We start from the raw sequence: 21,764 nt of genomic DNA on the forward strand, positions 1-21,764 counted from the left end.
ATATATATATATATATAAAATCATTTGGAGGATAAATTATGAAATAGCATGTCAGGTTTTTAAATGTTTTATTGAAAATGTACACCATGGAATCTTACTACAGTTAAATATTTCACAAATTACTGGTATTACAGGGGTGGGGGTAATTGACATTAAGGGGAAAATATGGAAGATGACTAGAAAAATGTAGGCCAGTCTTGACACCCAAAATGTTTCACACAGAAAACAGTCACTTGTCAATAATGTCATTAATCATTAAAACATGTCTTGACATTGCTAAGCAAAATAGGTCCTTATAAATTATATGTACTGCACATATGCATGACTGTCTGTACCTCATAACTGACTTATTTTAAATGAAATGACTGAAAACCCTTGACATATCTAAATACAATATTTGGCAAAATGGGAATTGAATGTAACTGCACATTGTACCTGGAATAAATACATGTAATAAAGTTGTAATAAAAAGAAAGTGTACATATGTCTAAGCAAAGAATAACTCCATACATAAACAAAAATATGTTCAGGGCATGCAAAAGAACAGAAGATAAAGAATATAAAAAGTGGCACTGAATGTGACCTACATGGTATTTCAATAGGCGTGTCATTATTCTTTAAGATTATATTTTAAATAAAGTGTATAACTATATTTGTGTGACTATTTACGACTTGAAATGTATAGCGCATTACAAAACATACAATACAAACCTCTCAGATTTTGCTTATATTTACCTCATGCTTTCAAATAAAGATTCTCATTCAATTACAATTAAACATCTCTTGCTTAACAGGAACTTTCGGGCCCATTTTCTTTGGATTTTCTCAAAATTCACAGCCAGCGTGTCAAAATGTTTTCAAGTCTTATTAAAGATAATCTTACTCCGCTTAATTCACACTCTAAATTATACATAGTGTTTGCAAATAAGTTAGTATCCGTTCGCTCCTCACAGTTAACACCGTGTTAATGTTGATGAGGACATGCAGGTTCATTCACAAACACATGTATTCATGAAAGAAACAAAATGATTGTTTAATTGAACAGATTGAGACTGCAAGGCAATATCACAGACATAAAAAGCTTAACTGAAAAAACTCCAAAGCATTCCTTTAGTTCACAGCCTTTCTACTAGAGCTTTGGATCTGGTATCACCAGCAAACGATGTCTGTAAAAATACTAATGAGGGACTGCTTAGCATGCCCTAGTTAAGAAACAGAGCTAATATTTGTTGAAAAATACCATGTTAAGCCCACATAAGGCCATGTTCAACAGGGCACACAGCATGAAAGTTTAAAAATAAAATGAAAACAATTAAATAAAATATTCAAACAAGGCTGACGGAGTGAAAAAGACAGGAAGAAGAGTGGATGCTTAGTTCTTGTGGAAGCTGCAATCCCCTCTTCCAACAGGTGGCCAAGACAGAGTTAAAAGAAGCTAGAAGAAGAGAGGAGACAAACGCAGATTAGAGAAAGTATCAGGAGGCCACTAAACTAAACAGCACTAGTGGGAAGACAAGTTTATATCAGTCAATTGGAAATGGGCACTCGGTTTTTTCTTTTGCCAGCCAAAAGCATGAAGCATTCGGAATGAGGGCGGATAGGAATACACTGTCCTTCTGCCTTGCTTCAAATGCATTGTGCATTTGCTTTTAAATGTGCATGGATTAGCTCATCTTGCATTCTCTATTTAAAACTGTGGTCAACATTAACCTAATCTAAAACTTAGTGAAGAATAAAACAGATTAACTGGGACAGTGATTATAATGATTGCATTTGCCCTCCCCACTTCTCTGAAGAGGCACAAATTTGAAAGAAATAGTTCACCCCCCTAAATAATTTCTCTCCCTCATGTAGAGGAGTTTGTTTCTTCATCGGAACAGATTTGAAGAAATTTAGCATTGCATTACTAGCTCACCAATGGATTCTCTGAAGTGAATGGGTGAAAACTTTGATGAACTGGAGTGGTGTGGATTACTTGTGGATTATTGTGATGTTTTGATCAGCCGTTTGAACGCTCATTCTGACGGCACCCATTCACTGCAGAGGATCTATTGGTGAGCAAGTGATGTAATGGCAACTTATCCAAATCTGTTCTGATGAAGAAACAAATTAATCTACATCCTGGATGGCCTGAAGTGATTAAAGGTTTAGCAAATTTAAATTTTTGGGTGAACTATTCCCTTTAAGCATATTAGTCACACAAAGCATCAAAAATCACACACCGCAAAAAAAAGCACAGCCTTAAGCAAAGGTTTTGGTAACACAATAAATACAAATGTTAGTAAAAGCTGCAGAAAAAGCCCAAAAATCTAAATACAAGAGGTGATTTATGAGAAACGCAGAGGGCTTGGTCCACACTGCCTCCCCTTAGCCTCGGGGTACCGGTTAACCAAAGAGTCTGGGCCTGGTCCCTTATCAAAGCCATACTACTCAGTGCAGAGCCAGGGATTACTGCAAAGGAAAGTAAATACACACACACGGCAGTGAGCAGGGACACTGGAGGGAGCAAAAGCGTTAATAGATGATAAATATCAATCACATCAATACCACCTGATGAAAGACCAGCATCCAGATACATTACAAAACACTGTCATCCAGCACAGAACCAACAGAATCACTTTGATTTTGCTGAACAGTCTATCTTTAATCGTAGCTTTGAAAATATCATTGAGAAACTCAAAATGAACCTGTCATTTCCTGCAGTGACTCAGAAAACTCGCCTAGACTAAACTTCCTCATACAAGGATCTTATAATGACGTTTATGTCATTTGACTTGTGGTGGTCAAAACACTTCACTTGAGAATACAGGCCAAACCTTTAAAAAATAAATTCAGATGTATGATTAGTCTCACTATATACGCTCAGTTAAGCATTAAGATGTAGTAAATTGCTTCATAGGTGAAAGTCCAGCTCCTCCTTAAAGCAAATAATCAAAGAATAAATGGAGGAATCAAGATTTTTCAATACAGAGTAAGCAAATCAAACACTGGCCATGTCACCCTGAGTGCATAAACATTCAGTCACACTTGTATGAATAATGCAAATAATAAAATGTAGAATGAATTGTCTGATTTTCATACACAATGACTTTTCCACAGTTTAAAGGTTTATGAAAGGCCCTTTATTACTGATACAAATATTGATCCCTTTGCAATTGATATTTATTAGAAAGTGATTTTTTTTTTTTGTGAAAAATAAAATGTCACAAAAATAAAGAGTTATAAAATGTGCTTACATTTGGATGAGATGTGCCAAAGTTTTTCTAAACTAATACAAGCATAGCAATAACAGCTTTATAAAAAAAAATAAAAAAAAAACATTGAGGTATGGCTACAGATGACCAGATAGCATCTGTATAACATGCATGAGCTAAAATGAGACAAAATATCATGTTCAATTAGAAAACAGGGTAAAATGCCTTAAATCTCACTGCACGACTGAACTGAAAGCAGCTCATACATCTTCCTATTATAACACTAATGACAATTATGGTACTACTAATAGAATTTGTCCCATTTTAACCTGTGTACTCAACTACTGCATACCCACAACAGTTGCCACACATGTTAAAGTTGAATCAAACACTAGTCATGCAGAACAAAGCAATATCATCATGACATCATAACACAGCAAGTAAAACAAAGAAGAAAAAAAAAAAAAAAGGAAAAAAAAAAAAAAAGGAGTTAAACAATCTAAAGAAGGATTCCATTCACAGTTAATATCCCTCCTCAGCTGTGTTATGCATGAAACTGGGGGACGGGATGGGACGGGACGGGAGAGAGGGGGGGAGGGAACGGGAACAGCATGGCTCAGGAACACTGAGGAGGGAAGAGCTCATTCACAGCGGGCAGGAGGAGCACTTTCTACAGGAATCCTGAACTGGAAACGAGAGAGAAGGAAGATTATTGTTCCCTACAGGTTACACACTGTTGTATACACACATTCATTAAAAAACGATCAAAAATGTTAGTCGTGCATCTGTTAAAACATTTCAAAGCGGTTGCAGGGGTAAGGCTTAGAATTGTTCTCTATTTGTACCAGATAAAATTCATTACATGGTCTCTTCTTTTGTGTTATGTACATGAACCGGATATCCCAACTTTAACAATAATGTGTTCTTTAATTATTGCTAAGATGTCTGTGGCAAGGGATGGCAGTAACAGTATTATTTTAAGGCCAAGTGGTGGAGTAGTGTGACCCAGCTGTAGGAGCTGAGCCATTAAAGGCTCTTTTGTGCAAGATCGTGGAAGAGCAGTGGAGTGCAAACAACAGCAGATTGTTATGGATTCAGATGGCAGATGGCTGCACATCACACAGAGAGAGCAATAAACTCTCGCCTGGCGCTGGTGACATAATATCCCCTGCTGCAGCCACAGAGATGTTCTTCACATTACCAGCACTTTTAAGCATGAATAGGAAAAGCTGTAATTACTACTGCAGTGCTTCAACACCGCAATTATAGGATCAGTCTAACTGACCATCATCATTACATGTGTTTTTGTAATTTAGCTCCCTCGCGAATGAGGGCTTGTGCCTTAAGAGATACTTTGAAAGCCTTACCAGCATAAGGTGTCTCATGCAGGACTGGGAGCAGGTGAGGAGTTAACTGGAAAACAGCATGGATGAGACGTACATGACACGTCCACAAACTAGACAAGACACCTTACATGCAACATCAAACAATGAATACTCTACATGCCCTGCCCTGCAAGAGCACTGAGGAAAACTGGACCATTTCTCTGGCTTTGATATACACACAGGAATAAATAACACACACAGGAGCGTGGAGGAGAAAGTGGTACGAATCTGGACTGTTAATGTAAAGGCTGTAAGTTTGATCTGAAATATTGGATTTGGACAATCTTGCACATTATGTACTGCAAAAATAAAAAGCATCTCCTTTATTGCATGACACCAACAATTAACAGTGTTTCCTCAGTATCTCATTGCTGTGAAAAGTGCTGCCTTGTGAGGACATACAAGAAGCTTAAGCGGGGGAAACAGTTAAAAACTGAAGAGATTGATATGAAAAAAAAAAACAACCAAACAACAAAAATGTAAACCTTGTCAGTGCAAGTGTCTTCCTCCCATATAACACTCAGGTGAATGCAGCAAATCAGCTTGAATACACAACCATGAGTGATTACCAGCATTATTGAAGCAATTTATTTGAGCTCTGATTACTAGTACCTTTTTCAGATTGGATGTGCATGATCGCAATGCAATAAGCGAATGCAATATTGTACTGTTAATAATGTAATCATTTAATACCATGAAAACTAGAATTATAGAGCATATATAATTATAACGACGATATAGAACTGTCTAACATGTTATATTCATACAAGATTTCTACCACACACCAGACTGGGTAATGTAAAGAGATGTAGTGGATGTTTTATATTATAAACGCACTACAATATGAGTATCTTCACTACTGTTCCAAAGTTTGGGGTAAGATGTTGTTTAAATAATTCTCTTACGCTTACCAAGGATGCATTATTTAATTAAATACAGTAAAAACAGTATTAATGTGAAATATTATTACAATTTAAAATAAATTATCTATTTTCATATATCTAAAAATGAAAATTATTCTTGTGATGGCAAAGCTGAATTTTCAGCAGCCATTACTTCAGTCCTCAGAGTTGATAAGAAAATCTTTATAATATGCAAATGTGGTTCTCAAGAAACATTCATTAATTTGAGTGTTGAAAAGTTATGCTGTTTAATAATATATTTTGTGGAAAATGTGATTTTAATTTTTTTTAAAAAGGCATTTATTTTAAACAAACCTAATCTAAATTTAACATCTAATTTAATGCATCTTTGCGGAATAAAAATATTTTCTTAAAAAAAATCATAAAAACTTTTGAACAGTAGTGTATATACTCAAACTAGAACTTTCATTTTCACATCACTGCACTGTCAACTCCATTACTATTATTCATTATCTAAATTTAACGTTCCTTGCAATATTACTTGAGCGTTCAGTGAAATGCACACACACGTACAGACGTTCACACATGTTCTCCTGCATCGTGATCTTCTGGTATCTCGGGAAGGGAAGGTTGTGAGGGTTAGGAACCATGTAGAGGTCAATACTTACTTTTTCCTCTCTTTATCCTTCTTGAGTGTGGCGGAGCTCCCTGCCTGCAGGGTCTGGGCCTGCAGCAGCTCAGCAGCCGTCTTCTTCTGCTTGAAGCCGTTTAGCTCATCATCAAGAGCCTTCTTCTTGTCCTCTAGTTTCTTCTTCTCATCCTGGTGAAGCTTCTTGAGACGGTCAAACTTTTCATGAAGCTGTGACGTGAACACCACAGAGTCAGTATATGTTACTAAACACACAAAGCTACTGTAAAATAGTTCAATTTATAGAAGTAACCACTGACTCTTTTAAAAAAAAATGTTTGGATGCATTTGATCGTTTAATCCAGACCAGCTATACAGCTACTACAGTATATGTACATACCATGTACTGCATGAGCTGTGGATAACACTTTGATTACATTTGTTACAAAAGTGCTTTAATTACAGTCTTCAAAAAAAATTAAATAAATAAATCCCAAACCTCCTTTTCTGCCTCTTTCAGCTCTGCCTCCTTCTCCTTGACTCTCTGGACAAACATCTGCCTCATCTCCTCCTCTTTCTTCTGCAGCTCACCCATGAACTCATTCCTCTTGGCCTCGTATGTTTCCTGGAGGCTGAACACAACAAACCACACACAAAAGATTGTTTTAAAGGGATAGTTCACCTAAAATGAATTAAACCGCTGAGATTAAGCCACTCAGTTCATATGGATATGCTTCACAATGCCTTTTTAATCTTCGTGGATCTTTTAGTTTTTTTTTGGTTACCTGGACTTTCAATGAAGGGTCTCTCTAAAATGATCTTAATTTGTTTTGAAGATGAACCAAAGTCTTATGGGTTTGGAATGACATGAGAGTGCGCATATAAGTGAACTATCCCTTTTACCATTACATTTACCCTGCCTGTAAATGCAGACTATAAATCTTTCTGTTATAGGTTGTGGTGGAGAACTTTTTCCAGATCATTCAGTGCGATTGTGACGCTCTTCACCTGAAGGGTTTGCTGTCAGGGTCTGTGTCTTTGAAACCCATCTCCTCCAGCTTGCAGCGGCGGTATAGCTCATAGTGGCGAGGGCGAGGATGCTCTCGCAGGTCCTCCATGTTGACCCTGATCAGCATTTCTCTCAGCTTCACGAAATCACAGTGATTCTCATTCTCCACTGGAAAACACAAAACACACCATGTCCGATGGAAAATTACCACCAATGACCGCCACAGTGATACTGGCACAAGAAAAGAGAAGGGAATAAATTCCTCCTGGACATGCCATACACATTACTTACTGCATTACATTCAAGGTTGGAGTTAGTGTAAGAGTTAAAGATCTGGGTAGTTAATGGAAAAGATGACATGACACTATCTTAAGTAACAGTGGTACAACAATGTATTTTAAGCATGCGTTTAATTCTTATAGATGCATACAAGCTGTTTTGTATGTCATTGTGTAATTGAGAGACTTTTCTGAATATCTGAATTAAAAAAAAAAAAAATCTTGTAACGACAAAGTGATAAAAAAAGAAAAAAAAGAAATGGCTTATAAGAAATGCTGACCATTTACATAACCTAAAATAGGCACTTTTAAAGTGTCTAATACACTTTTTAAAATACACTTAAAATGTTAATTTTAACATCTTGAGGTTACAAAAAATGTGACTTTTGATAGCATTATTCCATTTCATACCACTGATACAAGGACATGACCTCTTTTAACAGTCAGTTTGTATAACTCTGACCAGCTGTGATCTAGTATTGTTAGCATTAACAACATTCCCTGCAGCTGTTATTTGATGAAGAAATTGTGAGTGGTGCTTGTCTGTGCAAAAGTTCATAGGATTTTTACCAGGTCACTAGCTGATATACATTTGCATACAAATGCATCCCATTCTACGTGGTTTTAATCCACGTAACTTTGACCTTTAATCAAGTAAACTATGTGCCATAAATCACGAGTAAACACTTGACACACAGCAGCAGTGATGCATGAAATCACACACATCACATATATCCATATTTTCCTCAGTCATGTCAGCCTTCCATCAGGCTAAATTAAGTAACAGCACATGAGCTGCCCTGTGGCTTCATGCGCTGATAGAGAGAGTGAGAGAGATTCAGAGTGATGTCACAGACAGCCTGAGGCCAGTCAGAGCACTGCTGCTATAATGTTACGCATCAAATCACTGAAAGCATACCACACGTTAACGAAGACTGACAGGACTAATTGTGAATGAAGTGAGCTGGATTTGTACAGCTTATAGAACATGACAAATTATCATCATTGTACAGTAAATTCTCTTTTTCATTTAAGACAAAAAGACACTGCAATATGTCTATGTACTTTAACATTCTTTAACATTGACAGTAATAATAAGTGTTTATTGAGCAGCAAATCAGTATATTAGAATAATTTCTGAAGGATCATGTGACAAGAATAATGGCTGCTGAAAAGCTTTGCCATCACAGGAATAAATTATGTTTTAAAATATATTTACATAGAATACAGTTTGGGATAGGCTGCACTAAGGGATTGTGTTTGTGGTGCCATCAACCAATCACTGCTGTACTGACGTCATTTTCCTGTTGCTCCACAGTGATTAGTCACAAGGAAATTACAGCTCTGTTTCTCAGTCTGACAGCCCTAATACATTAGCATTCTGCCCTGCTGTGAAAAAAAATGTAAGAGAGAAAGATGATGGTGTGTTGAAAAGGAGTGTCCAGGCTAAGCGTTGCAGAAAGGGAGGGACGGGATAGGTTTGGATGTCCTGAACAAAGAGGCCAGGGCCAAACAGAGGGAAGAGCTTAGTGTCATTTCCTCTAGAAGACGTGACCAGCACTTACCCTGGACGGTTCCCCAAGGGTACTGGCGTGCTCGCACCATCTTGTTCCCAATCTTCACTTCCTCAGTGCTTCCCACCACTGCAAAAGGCAAATGACCCTGCAGAGCACAAAAAAAAACCCACAAACAAATAATTTAGCAGAAATACTCCAGTCTATTTTAAGTTCCGACAGTAACAGACTTGATTATGCAACATTTAAATCCATTTCATTAACAAATACATGCTGTTCTGTGTAACGTTCTAGAATCCTGAAAAAAATGTATCACGGGTTACCCAAAAATATTAAGCAGCACAACGGTTTTCAACATTGATAATAAAAAAAATCTTGAGCACCAAATCAGCATATTAGAATGATTTCTGAAGGATAATGTGACATTAAAGACTGGAGTAATGGCTGCTGAAAACTCAGCTTTCTAAAGATTTCTAAACAGTAGTTTAACTAAATGCATTCTTCTGTCAATCAGTATGGTTCTAAGAGAGCAATAACACAGAGGAATAACACAGCATCCACCTCCATACTTAAGTAGTACTACATCTCATCTCACAGTGGAGAAACCCTCATAAAGAAATCACCTTGTTAAGATAACATTTACTAAACAAGAATGGCCTTTAAAACCACTGAGAAAAACATATGAGGGCACATCCCACTTGAAATGAGTGGGAAGGGACCTGAGGTCAGCTATCTTTGTTTTCAGTGGTTAACCAGTACTGGAAGACCTCCACAGCAACCCCGCAGGCACAGACTGTTTGGTGAACTGACATTCATTCATTCAGCCTGCTCTATACGAGTGTGTTGTTGTGAGAGTCCACTGAAGAAGAATGCCTCTCCTTTTGTGGTGTCGTTTCCTGTGAGCAAACACAAGCAGGAAAGCTGGACACCATATGGACTCTTTCTCACTTAAACTGTTGAACTGTGATGTGAAATGAGAACTGGACAAGCACTGAAGTATAAAATATGGCTGTGTTTTCTCCAAGCAAAACAGGACATAGTACATTTGTGATTGATTCTATGTAAAAGGATTTCAAGTGGAAGAGGAATGCATCATTCTTAATCTTATTTCTGTAATCAAATAATACAAAATACTGTAAGTACGTTTTGTTCTCTTATATAGCACATAGTAACTAGATTTTAGAAGTAGAAACACAAAGGCAAAACCTTTTCTCAACTATCTGCACAATTTTAGGTATCAGTCATATCAGAAACACATTCAATGTTGGATGAGTTACACACCAAAGCTTAATACTTCAGGGTTAGGAGCCTGTTTTTTTATACAAGCAATATTAATAATTATTACTCCATTCACATTAAAAGAACATCATGTTTAGTGCATGTAACATCAGTAACTGAACTTAAACCAAAAATCACATTTTCATCTTCCTGAAAACCAAAAACAAGTTTATTTAATAATCGATAAATTAATTAAATAATTTCATGTTTCTACTCCAATTTAATTTGTTGTGAAATTTAAATGATTTATTCAAGTAGCCTATACGTTAAATAATAAAAGACATAATGAAATAATGAAAGACATTAAAAAATTATGAAAATAAAATGAGTATGTAATACAATGCATACATTTATTAAAAGTATCCTAAAGTAATTTTTTCCAGCTGACTAAAGTATTTTGGACATTGACTGTTTTTTCGGAGGTAAGTTGTTTTATTTTATTAACATTTTCCTATGGTTTAAACAATTATTGAGTAATGTATCCATGTTGTGTGAACACGTAAAACACAGACACAGTCAAAGGGTGTCATCGAAGAAGCTCTAATTAAAGGAGACCTTTTTACTCAATGATTTTGACCCTTCAAAACGGTTTCGGCTGAAAACTAAAATTTTTACTTACATTCATAGTTGAGTTGATCTCTGCCACAGTCTCATCGTCAGTGGGAAACTGGTATATCTGGACGCCATTGCTCACCAACTCACTTGTGATCTTAATTTTGAACTTAGCAAGTTCACTCTTTGAGATGGCATCTTTCAAGTAGCCTATACGTTAAATAATAAAAGACATAATGAAATAATGAAAGACATAAAAAAATTATGAAAATAAAATGAGTATGTAATACAATGCATACATTTATTAAAATTCTCCTTCCTAAAGTAATTTTTTCCAGCTGACTAAAGTATTTTGGACATTGACTGTTTTTTCGGAGGTAAGTTGTTTTATTTTATTAACATTTTCCTATGGTTTAAACAATTATTGAGTAATGTATCCATGTTGTGTGAACACGTAAAACACAGACACAGTCAAAGGGTGTCATCGAAGAAGCTCTAATTAAAGGAGACCTTTTTACTCAATGATTTTGACCCTTCAAAACGGTTTCGGCTGAAAACTAAAATTTTTACTTACATTCATAGTTGAGTTGATCTCTGCCACAGTCTCATCGTCAGTGGGAAACTGGTATATCTGGACGCCATTGCTCACCAACTCACTTGTGATCTTAATTTTGAACTTAGCAAGTTCACTCTTTGAGATGGCATCTGATTTGGCGATGATAGGGATGATATTCACCTGTACATAAGAGGAGAAAGACTTTTTGTAGGCATTTGGGAATAATCAGTAATCGGAAATTAAATCAATTTATATACACATGAATTAAGATGCCAATTAAAGTGCATATAAAACCCCAAACAGCTCTAGTGAGTAAATATTTCCCTTTCAGACAGCTAACTTTCAACCACTCAGGCAGTAAATTACTAAATACAGATGTAAGCAACTCAAAGCAACCTCAGAACATCTGGCTAAGTCCAGATAAATATAGATACTCAGCTTATCTCCTCTTTTATGCCTGAGCAAACTGATTAAATGGCACACAGAGTGCTGAAAAAGACTGCATTTACTTTATGTGTAGAGGCTGCTGCAGACACATTTATCTGCACAAACAGACATCTCTTTTTAAATGTTTAATTAGGAGCAGCTAATGCAATTAAAATTAACTCCATAGAATGCTGTGAAAGCTTACATAAGCTCAACATGCTCGCATCTGAATGTACCTCAGAATGAAGCATATGCAGCTATTTGATATTCACTTTGAAACCAAATCAGAGAGGACATTTAAAGAGGTAGTTCAGTTGGAGAACCTCTGTCCCCATTCACTTTCATTATACATTATATAAAAAAAAGGCCTGGATGCTCTTTAAAAATTCGTTTGTGTTCCACAAAAGAAAGACATAGTTTTGGAACAACTTGAAGGTGAGTAAATTATTTTTATTTTTGGATGAATTATTCCTTTAATCTCAGGTCTCGTGGGGGATATAAACTACCAATGCAGGATAAGTGCTAACCATGCTAATGGGGGGATAATCAAACACCCCTCCTCCACAGCTCCAATCATGACTCTTTCTCTCACACACACAAGTGCACATATGGAGAGCTCTGATCCCACTCACTCAGTTTTTACACTCCCTGCCACCCACACCACCATCTAAATACTATTCTCAGTAGCCTGGCCACTAGCTTTACACTTTGTCTGTTTCCTGTAATTTACTACTGATGGTGGAGGTTCACACAGGCACTTTAAATAAAGGTTTAGCCACAGTGTGAGTACACAGGCATCTCTTCTCAAGCATACGAGGCAACTGTTAGGCTCAGCTTCAGATCTAAGAGAGCATCTTTGTTCAGGGAGTCTGTGCACCACAGAGAGAGATGAAAGAGAATGCAGTATTACACAGCTGACCTTCACTGACTCCATCTACACAGCTCCAATGACATTAAACAGTTTAGCCATCAGCTGAATGCTTAATAACCCACATCAACCATTCTGCACAGTGAAACAGTAAATAATGCTAAGCCACATATATGGAGCAGACGTTACTGTTATTATTAGTTAAATTATAGTTGTATTTGCTAGAATTAAAACAAATGTATAAATTACAGTCATGAAGTAGTGTATTTTTGATTAAAATACTGCATCGATGAAGATATTTCTACCGCTGACCATATCATCATACTGGTCAAACTTAGGTGCGATCAAACATTTAAAAAAAATAAAAAGCATCACTAACCTTACTGTCCAACTTCTTCATAGTAACCAGGTCAAGGGACTTTAGCGAGTGTCCAGTGGGAGCAATGAAATACAGACAGGCGTGGATCCGTGTATCATGATAACTGTGTAGGGTGCGTTTAATCTTCAGTTCCTCCTGAAGGTATGCTTCAAACTGAGCATCGATGAACTCCACAATAGATTTGTAACTGCAAGTTGAACAATGAAAGAAGTTTAAATAATTACTTGCGGCCAAAAAAACACACAAACTTAACACTCACACTTAAGTAAGATTAGTGTTAATGTACAAAGAGTTTAAAGCTTCAGGTTTATGACAGATTGTAATAAAACTCTATGAGCTTTGAGGGGAAAAGGTACTGGTTCAGGTATCTATAAATAGTTGGATAGCTCAAGACTCATAAAAGCGCATCTGCAGGCAAAATAAAGCTTGTCACAACCATTCAGCTTAATAACATGCTGTTTCAGTCAAATCTGAGCGCCATGAAAATCTGTTATAACTGGCACTTCCTTGGCCTACGGCATCAGAAACCTGAAAGTGGGGTTATATCTGGTTTCCGGACACCATCCAACCTTTATATTATAATGAGCTCTGCACACAAATGTGTCGCATGACAGAGATCAAGAAAAGCAGGAACAACAGAATCATATCAAACATCAAAGACTCTGAAGTCCCAAAATAACCAAGGGCATCAGAGGGTAGCGAATCCTCTGTGGAATCTTTTAATTTATCAGTAAAAAGTACTCATTTATTGTGCAATTCCCAAAAAAAAAAAAAGTAATCCAAGACAATGTTCTTTGCAGTCATGACTAATAACAAATATAGCTGATCTTAGTTTCTCATCTGAGGTTTATTATCTATTATGAAACATATCAGGCTGAGTTTAATATATAATAATAATAAATTATGATTATAATAAAATATTTCACACACATTGACACAATTAAATCCAGCAACAAATTTCCATGCATTATTAAAGGGATAGTTCACCCAAAAACGAAAATTTGGTGAATTGTCAAGGACAACGGTTTCACCTAAAAATCTTCTTTACTGTTTTGCTGAAGAAGAAAAAGTCACATCTCAGATGGCCTGAGGGTGAGTCAATTAACAGCAATTTTTTGTTTTTGGGTGAACTATCCCTTTAAGTATTAGTAAGCATATTCTACTTATAATCAAATGACAAACGTACTAGTGGAAGCTTATAACTAACATTCTAGATCATCATATGATTAATTTTTTTCTCTGTTTAAAGCAGCTAAAGCATTGGTTTCCTTAACCTCATTTGATCACAAGCAGACCTCACCTGTCCTCTTTGTTGATCTGATCTCCAAAGCCTACAGTGTTGACCACAGTGAGCTTGAGACGAACGTTGCTCTCCTGCAGCTCGTAAGTCTTGGATTTGAGCTGAACTCCAGGCTGATTGTGCTGTGTAGGTTCACCCTCAAATTTGGTGTTGAACAGGGTGTCCATGAGGGTGGACTTTCCCAAACCCGTCTCGCCTGGAAGAAACACAGCAATAAGCTACCAGGCTCTTAATTTAAGTCTTTAAAAATATTACTATGTACATACACAATTCTTAATTATTTTTTCTATTAAGGCGTATAGGATATTTTAAATAATTAAATAAAGTTTGCTATATTATAGTTGTCTCTGGATAATAGACAGGAATAGAGGGACTTTTTAGCATCAAAATTATACACATCAGCTTTAATACAAAAGTGCACTATTTTGCTGATGCCTACACTTCAGATTTTAACCCGCATAATCTGTGTGTAAAAGTCTAAAAGCCATGCAGCAATCCTGGCTCAGTCTGCCTAAAGATCCTATTCTTGCTTTCCTGACAACCACAAGTGCAGTAGAAATGGACATCATGCAACACCACCAGAATGTTAATTATATGGATGGCTCACATTTGCCATTTCTTCATAAACTCAGCCTGCAGATCCCATTCCCACAGGCCCCTCACTACAGGCATGAGCAAAAAGCCTTGTCTGACACCTAAAAATAAAGCAGCGATTTTTTACTGTGACTATCACAAGGTATGAAAATCCTGAAACTGAATTAAAGGCAACGCAGGCATCACACACTGATAATCACATAACTCAATCAAAGATGATGGTTGGTTATATGAATCATAAGCATCTCATCTCTTCTCCAGATAATTACGGCGTGATATTTACAGCATGCCAAAGCACTCAGCATTCACTAAACTTGAAGCATTGAAGCTGAACCTGCATATGAATGATCAGGAATGAAGAGAGGAGAGAGAAGCCTGCTAGACAACAGTCCCTTGCCATTTGCCAAATTCCCTTTACACTAGTTTGTAGAGTTCTGTCATTACCTCCTTAGAGCTTTAGCAGAAATGGGATAAAAGCCCTGGAAGATGCCCTGAACTTTAAGGGATGCTAACAAAGAATCTGAAACAATGCTGCCTTCATATAAATAATTCAAAAGGCAAAGTGAATAACAAAAGCATGAAGACTTCATAGTACCACAGGCAAAAGAGTTAGCTAGAATTTTACTTGGATTATTGGCATAAGGCCTCTTAATGAGGGGATGGCATCATATTCCTGATTCACAGTTTACCATAAACATTTCCTCATAGCATACTGTTGACTTTACAAACAATTTTCAATATTATTAAAGCTGCAGTCCGTAACTTTTTGTGTGTTCAACATTTATAAAATTTATATAAGTACACCTTCAACACCGTCTATCGCGGCAAGCCTACATCACACTGTTGTTTTTGTAAGACAAGATGATCAAGAACCTAATGATAAATACATTTAATTAAAAATATATAATTATTTTTATTTTCTCTTGCAGTCCACATCAAACATAATTTTACATCTGTAACTTATATCTACTATAAATGTAAATTCAAACATAAGCAAACATGCACAAATAATACACTACAGTGTTGATTTTAAATACTGTACATTTATTTAACATTCTAATTACATTTTGTGTTTATCTATTAAGCAGACACAAATGACTTGCACTGCATTTAAAATATACATTTGATCAATTCAGGCATTCCCTAGTAATCATACTGGTGTTGTTATAGCACCTTTTAACCTTCAGAAACACTTTTTTCCTGATATGTTACCAGTTAAAATAGTAAGCTATTCTAGGAATTGTAACTGACATACAGGTATAGGCCAGATGACGTCACTCACCTGCTAATAAAAACAAGGGTGAACCTGCACACTGCTTCAGTTGGACTCTGCCTTGTGATGTTTAAGCATACGTCTGGCCTCCTCTACCCACTTTTGATTACTCAAAATGCATTGCTGCTTTGTGAAAACATCACCCTCTTTGTTATACATTTTAGAACAACTACAACTTTACAACTCAACATTAAACAACACTGAACTGAAATGCACACACCAGCGCTAGTCCAAACTTACTCAACAGTAAACACCTCCTGGAATCAAGAGGCGAATTCAGATGGCACAGTCTCTCTGCCAAACCAACGCACATGCACACAATTTGACTGACTCCCACAACATTTTCATCATCACATCATAACATACAGGGACAGATTTGATGACACAGGCTAGCCTATTTCCCCTAGAAGGTGTGTTTGTATTATATTTTACTGACCACCAGGTCAAATAACATACAAAACAGCATCGTCTGAAAGATTATTTCCCCTATTTTTTGTTAAGTGTTTTAGAGCGTAAGAACAGATAAAGTCTGACCAGTTAGCAAGCCACACATGAAATCAGGGTATGAAACCGAATCGCGAGTTCCTGCAACTGCTCTCCATCAGTGCACCAGTAATTAGTAAGTGGGTCACAGGACAGAATCGGTATGCGTTCACAGTGAAGGGGTGTGACATACACCGGAGCAAATGGTTAGTTTCGCCCCAAGGAAAAAAGGAGCTCCCGCATGACACACTCACCCACGCAGAGAATATTGAAGCAGAAGCCATGGTTGACAGACTTGTTGACCAGCTGGTCCGGCATGCTGTCGAAGCCAACATGACCAGAGAGTGGGACGCCACGTGCACCTTCTCCCTAAGATGAAATAAAAGCAAACCATATGAATGAAACAAGCATGATGACTTCCACCAAAAAAGATCATTTGCACAGTTTCTCACTCTCAGCAATGGAAAGTCTTTGCAAGCACCTTAATTTATGAGGATGCAAAGAGAAACACTGTCAACTCAGTGAGTAAAAGTACATAACATGCACCTCATTGTAAGATCTTTAACATAAGTTGTAATACTATGGTACAGATCTCAAAGGTTCAGATCTGTGCACTTCCTCTTTCCTGTCTGATCTCAACTGTCGAAACCACATTCAGGCAAACAGACACGTAAACCTTTTTGCAGTCGCAGACAAATGTTACCGTTATCAAGTAACGCAGATACCTATAAAGCAAAGCGGTTGTAAATAGCATAACACAAATATCAAATTTAGGCCATATTATTCTTCAGCACTTCCTCTACCATTGTTCACACAGGTCTGCCACCTGGCCTTCCAAAAATCTGGCAGGAAAGGCTTTCTGCCCACATTTACAGCATATCCTTTGGTGTGTGGGTGTTTGCATATGTGTGACCTATGCGATGAGCCGAGCGAACATGCCAAATCATTCGATTTCTGCTCAAATAAAACAGGCCTAATGTGATAAAGTTCCATTATCCAAATGGAAACATTAAGTTAAACTGCAATATACGGTAATCAAAAGTGCATCCATTTCAGTGAGAACCAATCAATGCAGATGATCAGTTCTGTTATGAGGATTACTGAGGAATAACACCAACCATAAAATGCACATTTCATTAACTACAAAACAGGCAACTAGGAGAAGTCAGACTGTGAGAGCATCTTATTGACTGAACAAACAGTCACTATCTGACCCACATGTGCAACATTCCCAAACCAGACAACTGTAAGGAGTCCAAAGGGGGTCATCAGGACTGAAACACAACACTGGCTGCTCTGTAACCAGAACATACTGGATCAAACCCTTGGTTTGAGTAGTAAAGACTGATGTAGACGTCATTTATGATATCTAACAGATTTTGAGCTCAGACTCGAGCCTGCTGCCTCATGTTTGTTAGCTACGTATTCACATTAGAGACCTCAGAATGAACAGAACACAAGCTGCTACAAAATGCATCTGACATTGTTTAATACGCCGGTTTCTGACATTAATGTACGAAATACTTAATGAAAGACAACGCCCAGCGTGCTGAGAGAGGACACAAGGATGCTAATGCAATTAAATATAACGGTAACGTTACTAGAAGTGCTCGAAATAAATGGATTTTACAATACAATGACGCTCGATAATGTGACTTTTTATTTTTTAATCGTGGTTTCTGAAAACACATCAGTCGTAACGTTAGTCACTTCAACCCGTGATGTTCACCCGTTATTGTTGGCCCTCAACATTAAGCCATTTCCCTCAAAACAGCTGCATGGATATAGCTGTATAATTTAGAAATGTACGAATTAATGTTCTTATATATTCAAATGGTGTACACAAACAATAACAGACGTTTAGATACTGTATAATTAATCAGCTTGTTGATAATGGGCCATCACGTTCACGAATAAATGAAAATCGAAACCTATTTGATTCTGCTATGTGTCACACCCGCTAAAATATCTGGCACCAATCGCCAGTCTAGTTTGGTAAACTGAAAGCACAGTTTTGTAATATAACAGTGCTCTTACCGCTTGTCGAGCTATCTCAGTGGCCGCCATGGCTCTCTCCTGCATCAAGCCTTCACAGGAAACTGCAGCGCGCACGCAAAGCGAAGCTACAGCGCCGAACTCAGATACGATGGACTGTACCATTCATGACTGATGCCATGGCGGCTTCTGTTATTTTTGTAATTGCACAGTTTTAAAATATAATTATATACGAATTAACCTATATCCGAAATACACATCATTTGATAGTTACAAGACTCAAAACTCTCTGATAATCAAAATATCGTAATCACAATCAATATGACCCCCATTCATTAAATGGTATAGTCCTCTTCATCTTCAGCTCAACCGCTAAATTTCTGCAGGTCTAACAACCACAGTAAAGGATGCTGAATGGCGCTAATGTGTCAGAATATGTTTTAAATATTCAAGATTTCAATATGTTACGATTATAAAGCAAATATGCAACGTAGGTCTACCAACTTAAATGTTTAATAGTAATATTCCAAAGCCCGTTTAAACACAATTTAATATCATTATAATATTAACATGTCATCGCCTAGCGTTTTTATGCATAGGCATTTGACTCATTTACATTACATATGTTAAATGTTATATTTGAATATTTCTGAATATTATATTTGTATGTTGCTGGAAGGTGATTTATTTGAAAACTGGCGTAACATTTCATAAGTACCTTCATATTAAATCATATTGAATTAAAGCAGGGTTGAGTTTGCAAAAAAAAAATAATAATCTTTTGCCTTCTTTTCTCGGTTCCATCAGCCAATGAACAGTTGCAAGTGTCGTGGGTTTGAAGACAAGTGTTCATTTAGTCAGTGGTATTTGAACTTTAGACTTTATCGAGGGGAGGGTTTGGACGTCGGAAATTGCCACTGTGAGGAAAACACACTCGAATAGTTTCGGTTAGCTCACAGAAAATATTTTCTGCTTCTCAGAAAGGAGAAACTGAGAGAAACCAAGCTTTCAAAGGTTTGTGCAGCCCTATAACCCGCAGGAAATTATTTGGTTGAGACTAGACAACTTGAATTATAGGGACGAGGGAAGAATAGCCTGCTTTGAAGAGCTGTGCGGACAACAGGTGATACGGCACCGGATGGATTACCTGAGAGACAGGTATGCCTATTCATTCACATTCATCAATAACACTTACAATTCTCGTAAAACTTTACGAGAGCATGAAAATAATGACGTTCGATGTAATTTGCACCTTTCAGACATTAATCAGACGTAAATCAACTGAATTTATGAAAACGTAAAAGGCAAAACTACGGGCTTAAAGAGTGAAAGATTAAACAATAAAATTGTGATAATGTAAAATAGTAATTAGTGTGAATGTTTTGTTTTAAAAGCAAATGTAAAAAGAGGAACACGAATGAGGAAGAAGCGCGTTTCTTTCCCCAGGGAGAAAACTAAATGAGTCATGCTTAAATGTTGTTTTCCTCTTAAAAATATATAAAGATTATTAATCTTTAATGTACACGTAATATATTCCTTTTCCCCACCCAGATTTGAACATTTTATAGCCTAGAGAAGTAGTCATAAGGAGGATGGTTTTCTCTGGTTATGTAAGCCTCTTCAATTTGGATCTTATCTAAGTATAAATCACTTCCCAGGGATCCGCCAGTATGTATGAGGGGCCCATCAGCTCTGAGGAACATTGTAATGACCCTATGGGAGAAGCAGCACTGCCGTCAGAAGAGCCAATAGACTCAGACTGTGAAGCTTCAGGCAACAATTTAAGTAATAGGCCTACAGATTCCCCTAAAAGCAGGCTAACAAGCCAGTTCCGCTCAAATCTTGAGGAGCGATTGTCAAGACATGGGGCTCGACCCGTGTCTCCTGCTTTTAGCGCCTCCTCGCGCAGATCCAGATTTCAGAAACAGCTGGAGGAATCGGGCAGCAGCGCCTCCCGCAGACTGTCAGTGGACGCGTCGGAGAAGGGCTCCCTCACACCCGCTATGCGAAAGAAGTATTTGAAAGAGTTGTTTTTGAATAATAAATCTGGATTGTCAAGCATTTTATCATCCAAACACAAATCGTCAGAAGAGGAGGAGGCTCCGTATGGCGACACTTTGAACAGCGGCGCGCTCTGGGCTTTGGATCCTATGGAGCACGCCTGGATGCTTTCAGTTGTGGATGTAAATTATGACACTATGCTGGAATTTCTCGTTGAAGATCCCAGTTTATTGAGCAGAAAAGACTTTATCAGTGGTTTTACGGCTCTCCACTGGTTGGCCAAAAATGGAAAGGAGGAGACACTGATTCAGCTTCTCAGGCATGCAGAAAAAGAGGGGCTCTCAGTGAATGTGAACTTGAGAGGCAGTGGAGGTCTGACGCCTCTTCATGTAGCTGCCATGCATAACCAGTACACGGTCGTGAAGGCTTTGGTTGGTGCATTCAGTGCCAATATAGATGTCATGGACTACAGTGGGAAAAGAGCATGGCAGTATCTCAAAGACAACGCACCGAGAGAAATGAAGGCGCTTCTGGGAGCTTGGGATGATGAACACTCTGTAGGGTACTTGAATGTGAATAACAGTGCGAGTCAAGCACAACCAGCTGAGGAACATACTCAAGAAAGTAGAGTTGAGGTAGACAGTTCAGGAGGAATCACACGCCAGCGATTCTCATCATTTAAGAGGCTGTTATACAATGTTGGTCTGCTTGAAAAGATCTGAGACTTTACCAAAATCATGTCTTCAGGTCATTATTGTTATACACTTGAAATGTGCTCCTTTATGAGTAATAAAACTTGTATGTTTAATAATGTGGCAATTGCTTAACCTTATAACAGTGCTGGGTATTATATGATGAATCTTTTTAATAAACCAAGCTGCAAGGAACATCTCACCAATATTTTGTTTATATATATACATATATATATATATATACACACACACCTTACTCTATTTTAATTAATTTTACTAATAAATAAGGCTTAAATTATTTGAATAATTATTATATAGAATATGGAAACGACATTTACTTTACAAAAAGTTCAAAAATTAGTGAGTTTGATTAAAACAACAAATAGCTGCAAAGGTCCAGAAAAGTACCAAGATTATCGACAAAGTAGTCCGTGTGACATCAGTGATTCAACTGTAAAGTTACGAAGCTACGAGAATACTTTTTTGCGCAAAGAAA

The 21,764-nt window shown here is 37.2% G+C and overlaps 2 protein-coding genes across 5 annotated transcripts; one reads left to right on the forward strand and one right to left on the reverse strand.

Annotated features, from left to right (window-relative positions):
- Nucleotides 1–57: 57 nt before the first annotated feature.
- Nucleotides 58–18,703, reverse strand: LOC107744536 (septin-6-like). 4 transcript variants are annotated; one of them, XR_001640489.1, is made up of 11 exons: nucleotides 18,618–18,703; nucleotides 16,835–16,949; nucleotides 14,231–14,426; nucleotides 12,931–13,117; nucleotides 11,276–11,437; nucleotides 8,923–9,019; nucleotides 7,079–7,247; nucleotides 6,570–6,702; nucleotides 6,111–6,301; nucleotides 5,065–5,121; nucleotides 3,100–3,880 (listed from the first exon to the last, which is right to left on the reverse strand). XR_001640489.1 is itself a non-coding variant. In XM_016558240.1 (11 exons), the coding sequence occupies exons 1-10, from the start codon at nucleotides 18,660–18,662 to the stop codon at nucleotides 4,604–4,606; spliced, it is 1,299 nt and encodes a 432-aa protein (XP_016413726.1). In that variant the 5' UTR covers nucleotides 18,663–18,703; the 3' UTR covers nucleotides 3,100–3,880; nucleotides 4,562–4,603. The 4 variants fall into 4 exon arrangements, 3 of the variants coding, with proteins under 3 accessions (XP_016413725.1, XP_016413726.1, XP_016413724.1); XM_016558240.1 differs by lacking the exon at nucleotides 5,065–5,121 and adding an exon at nucleotides 4,562–4,607; XM_016558239.1 differs by lacking the exons at nucleotides 3,100–3,880; nucleotides 5,065–5,121 and adding an exon at nucleotides 58–1,435.
- A 723-nt stretch (nucleotides 18,704–19,426) lies between these two features.
- Nucleotides 19,427–21,455, forward strand: LOC107744537 (ankyrin repeat domain-containing protein SOWAHC-like). The gene is made up of 2 exons (XM_016558242.1): nucleotides 19,427–19,733; nucleotides 20,127–21,455. Exon 2 carries the CDS (start codon nucleotides 20,246–20,248, stop codon nucleotides 21,296–21,298), a length of 1,053 nt encoding a protein of 350 aa, XP_016413728.1. The 5' UTR covers nucleotides 19,427–19,733; nucleotides 20,127–20,245; the 3' UTR covers nucleotides 21,299–21,455.
- The last annotated feature ends 309 nt before the right edge of the window (nucleotides 21,456–21,764 follow it).

This window comes from Sinocyclocheilus rhinocerous, unplaced genomic scaffold (genome assembly GCF_001515625.1).
Source record: "Sinocyclocheilus rhinocerous isolate Xijiao unplaced genomic scaffold, SAMN03320098_v1.1 scaffold557, whole genome shotgun sequence".
NCBI classification, from domain to species: Eukaryota; Metazoa; Chordata; class Actinopteri; order Cypriniformes; family Cyprinidae; genus Sinocyclocheilus; species Sinocyclocheilus rhinocerous.

Coding starts and splice junctions, on each gene's coding strand:
- LOC107744537 (XM_016558242.1), top strand. CDS start 20,246: ATGTATGAGGGGCCCATCAGCTCTGAGGAACATTGTAATGACCCTATG.
- LOC107744536 (XM_016558238.1), bottom strand. CDS start 18,662: ATGCAGGAGAGAGCCATGGCGGCCACTGAGATAGCTCGACAAGCG. Junction 13,118..14,230: donor CAGATCAACAAAGAGGACAG/GTGAGGTCTGCT, acceptor TTCAACTTGCAG/TTACAAATCTATTGTGGAGT. Junction 6,703..7,078: donor CCTGACAGCAAACCCTTCAG/GTGAAGAGCGTC, acceptor TGTTGTGTTCAG/CCTCCAGGAAACATACGAGG.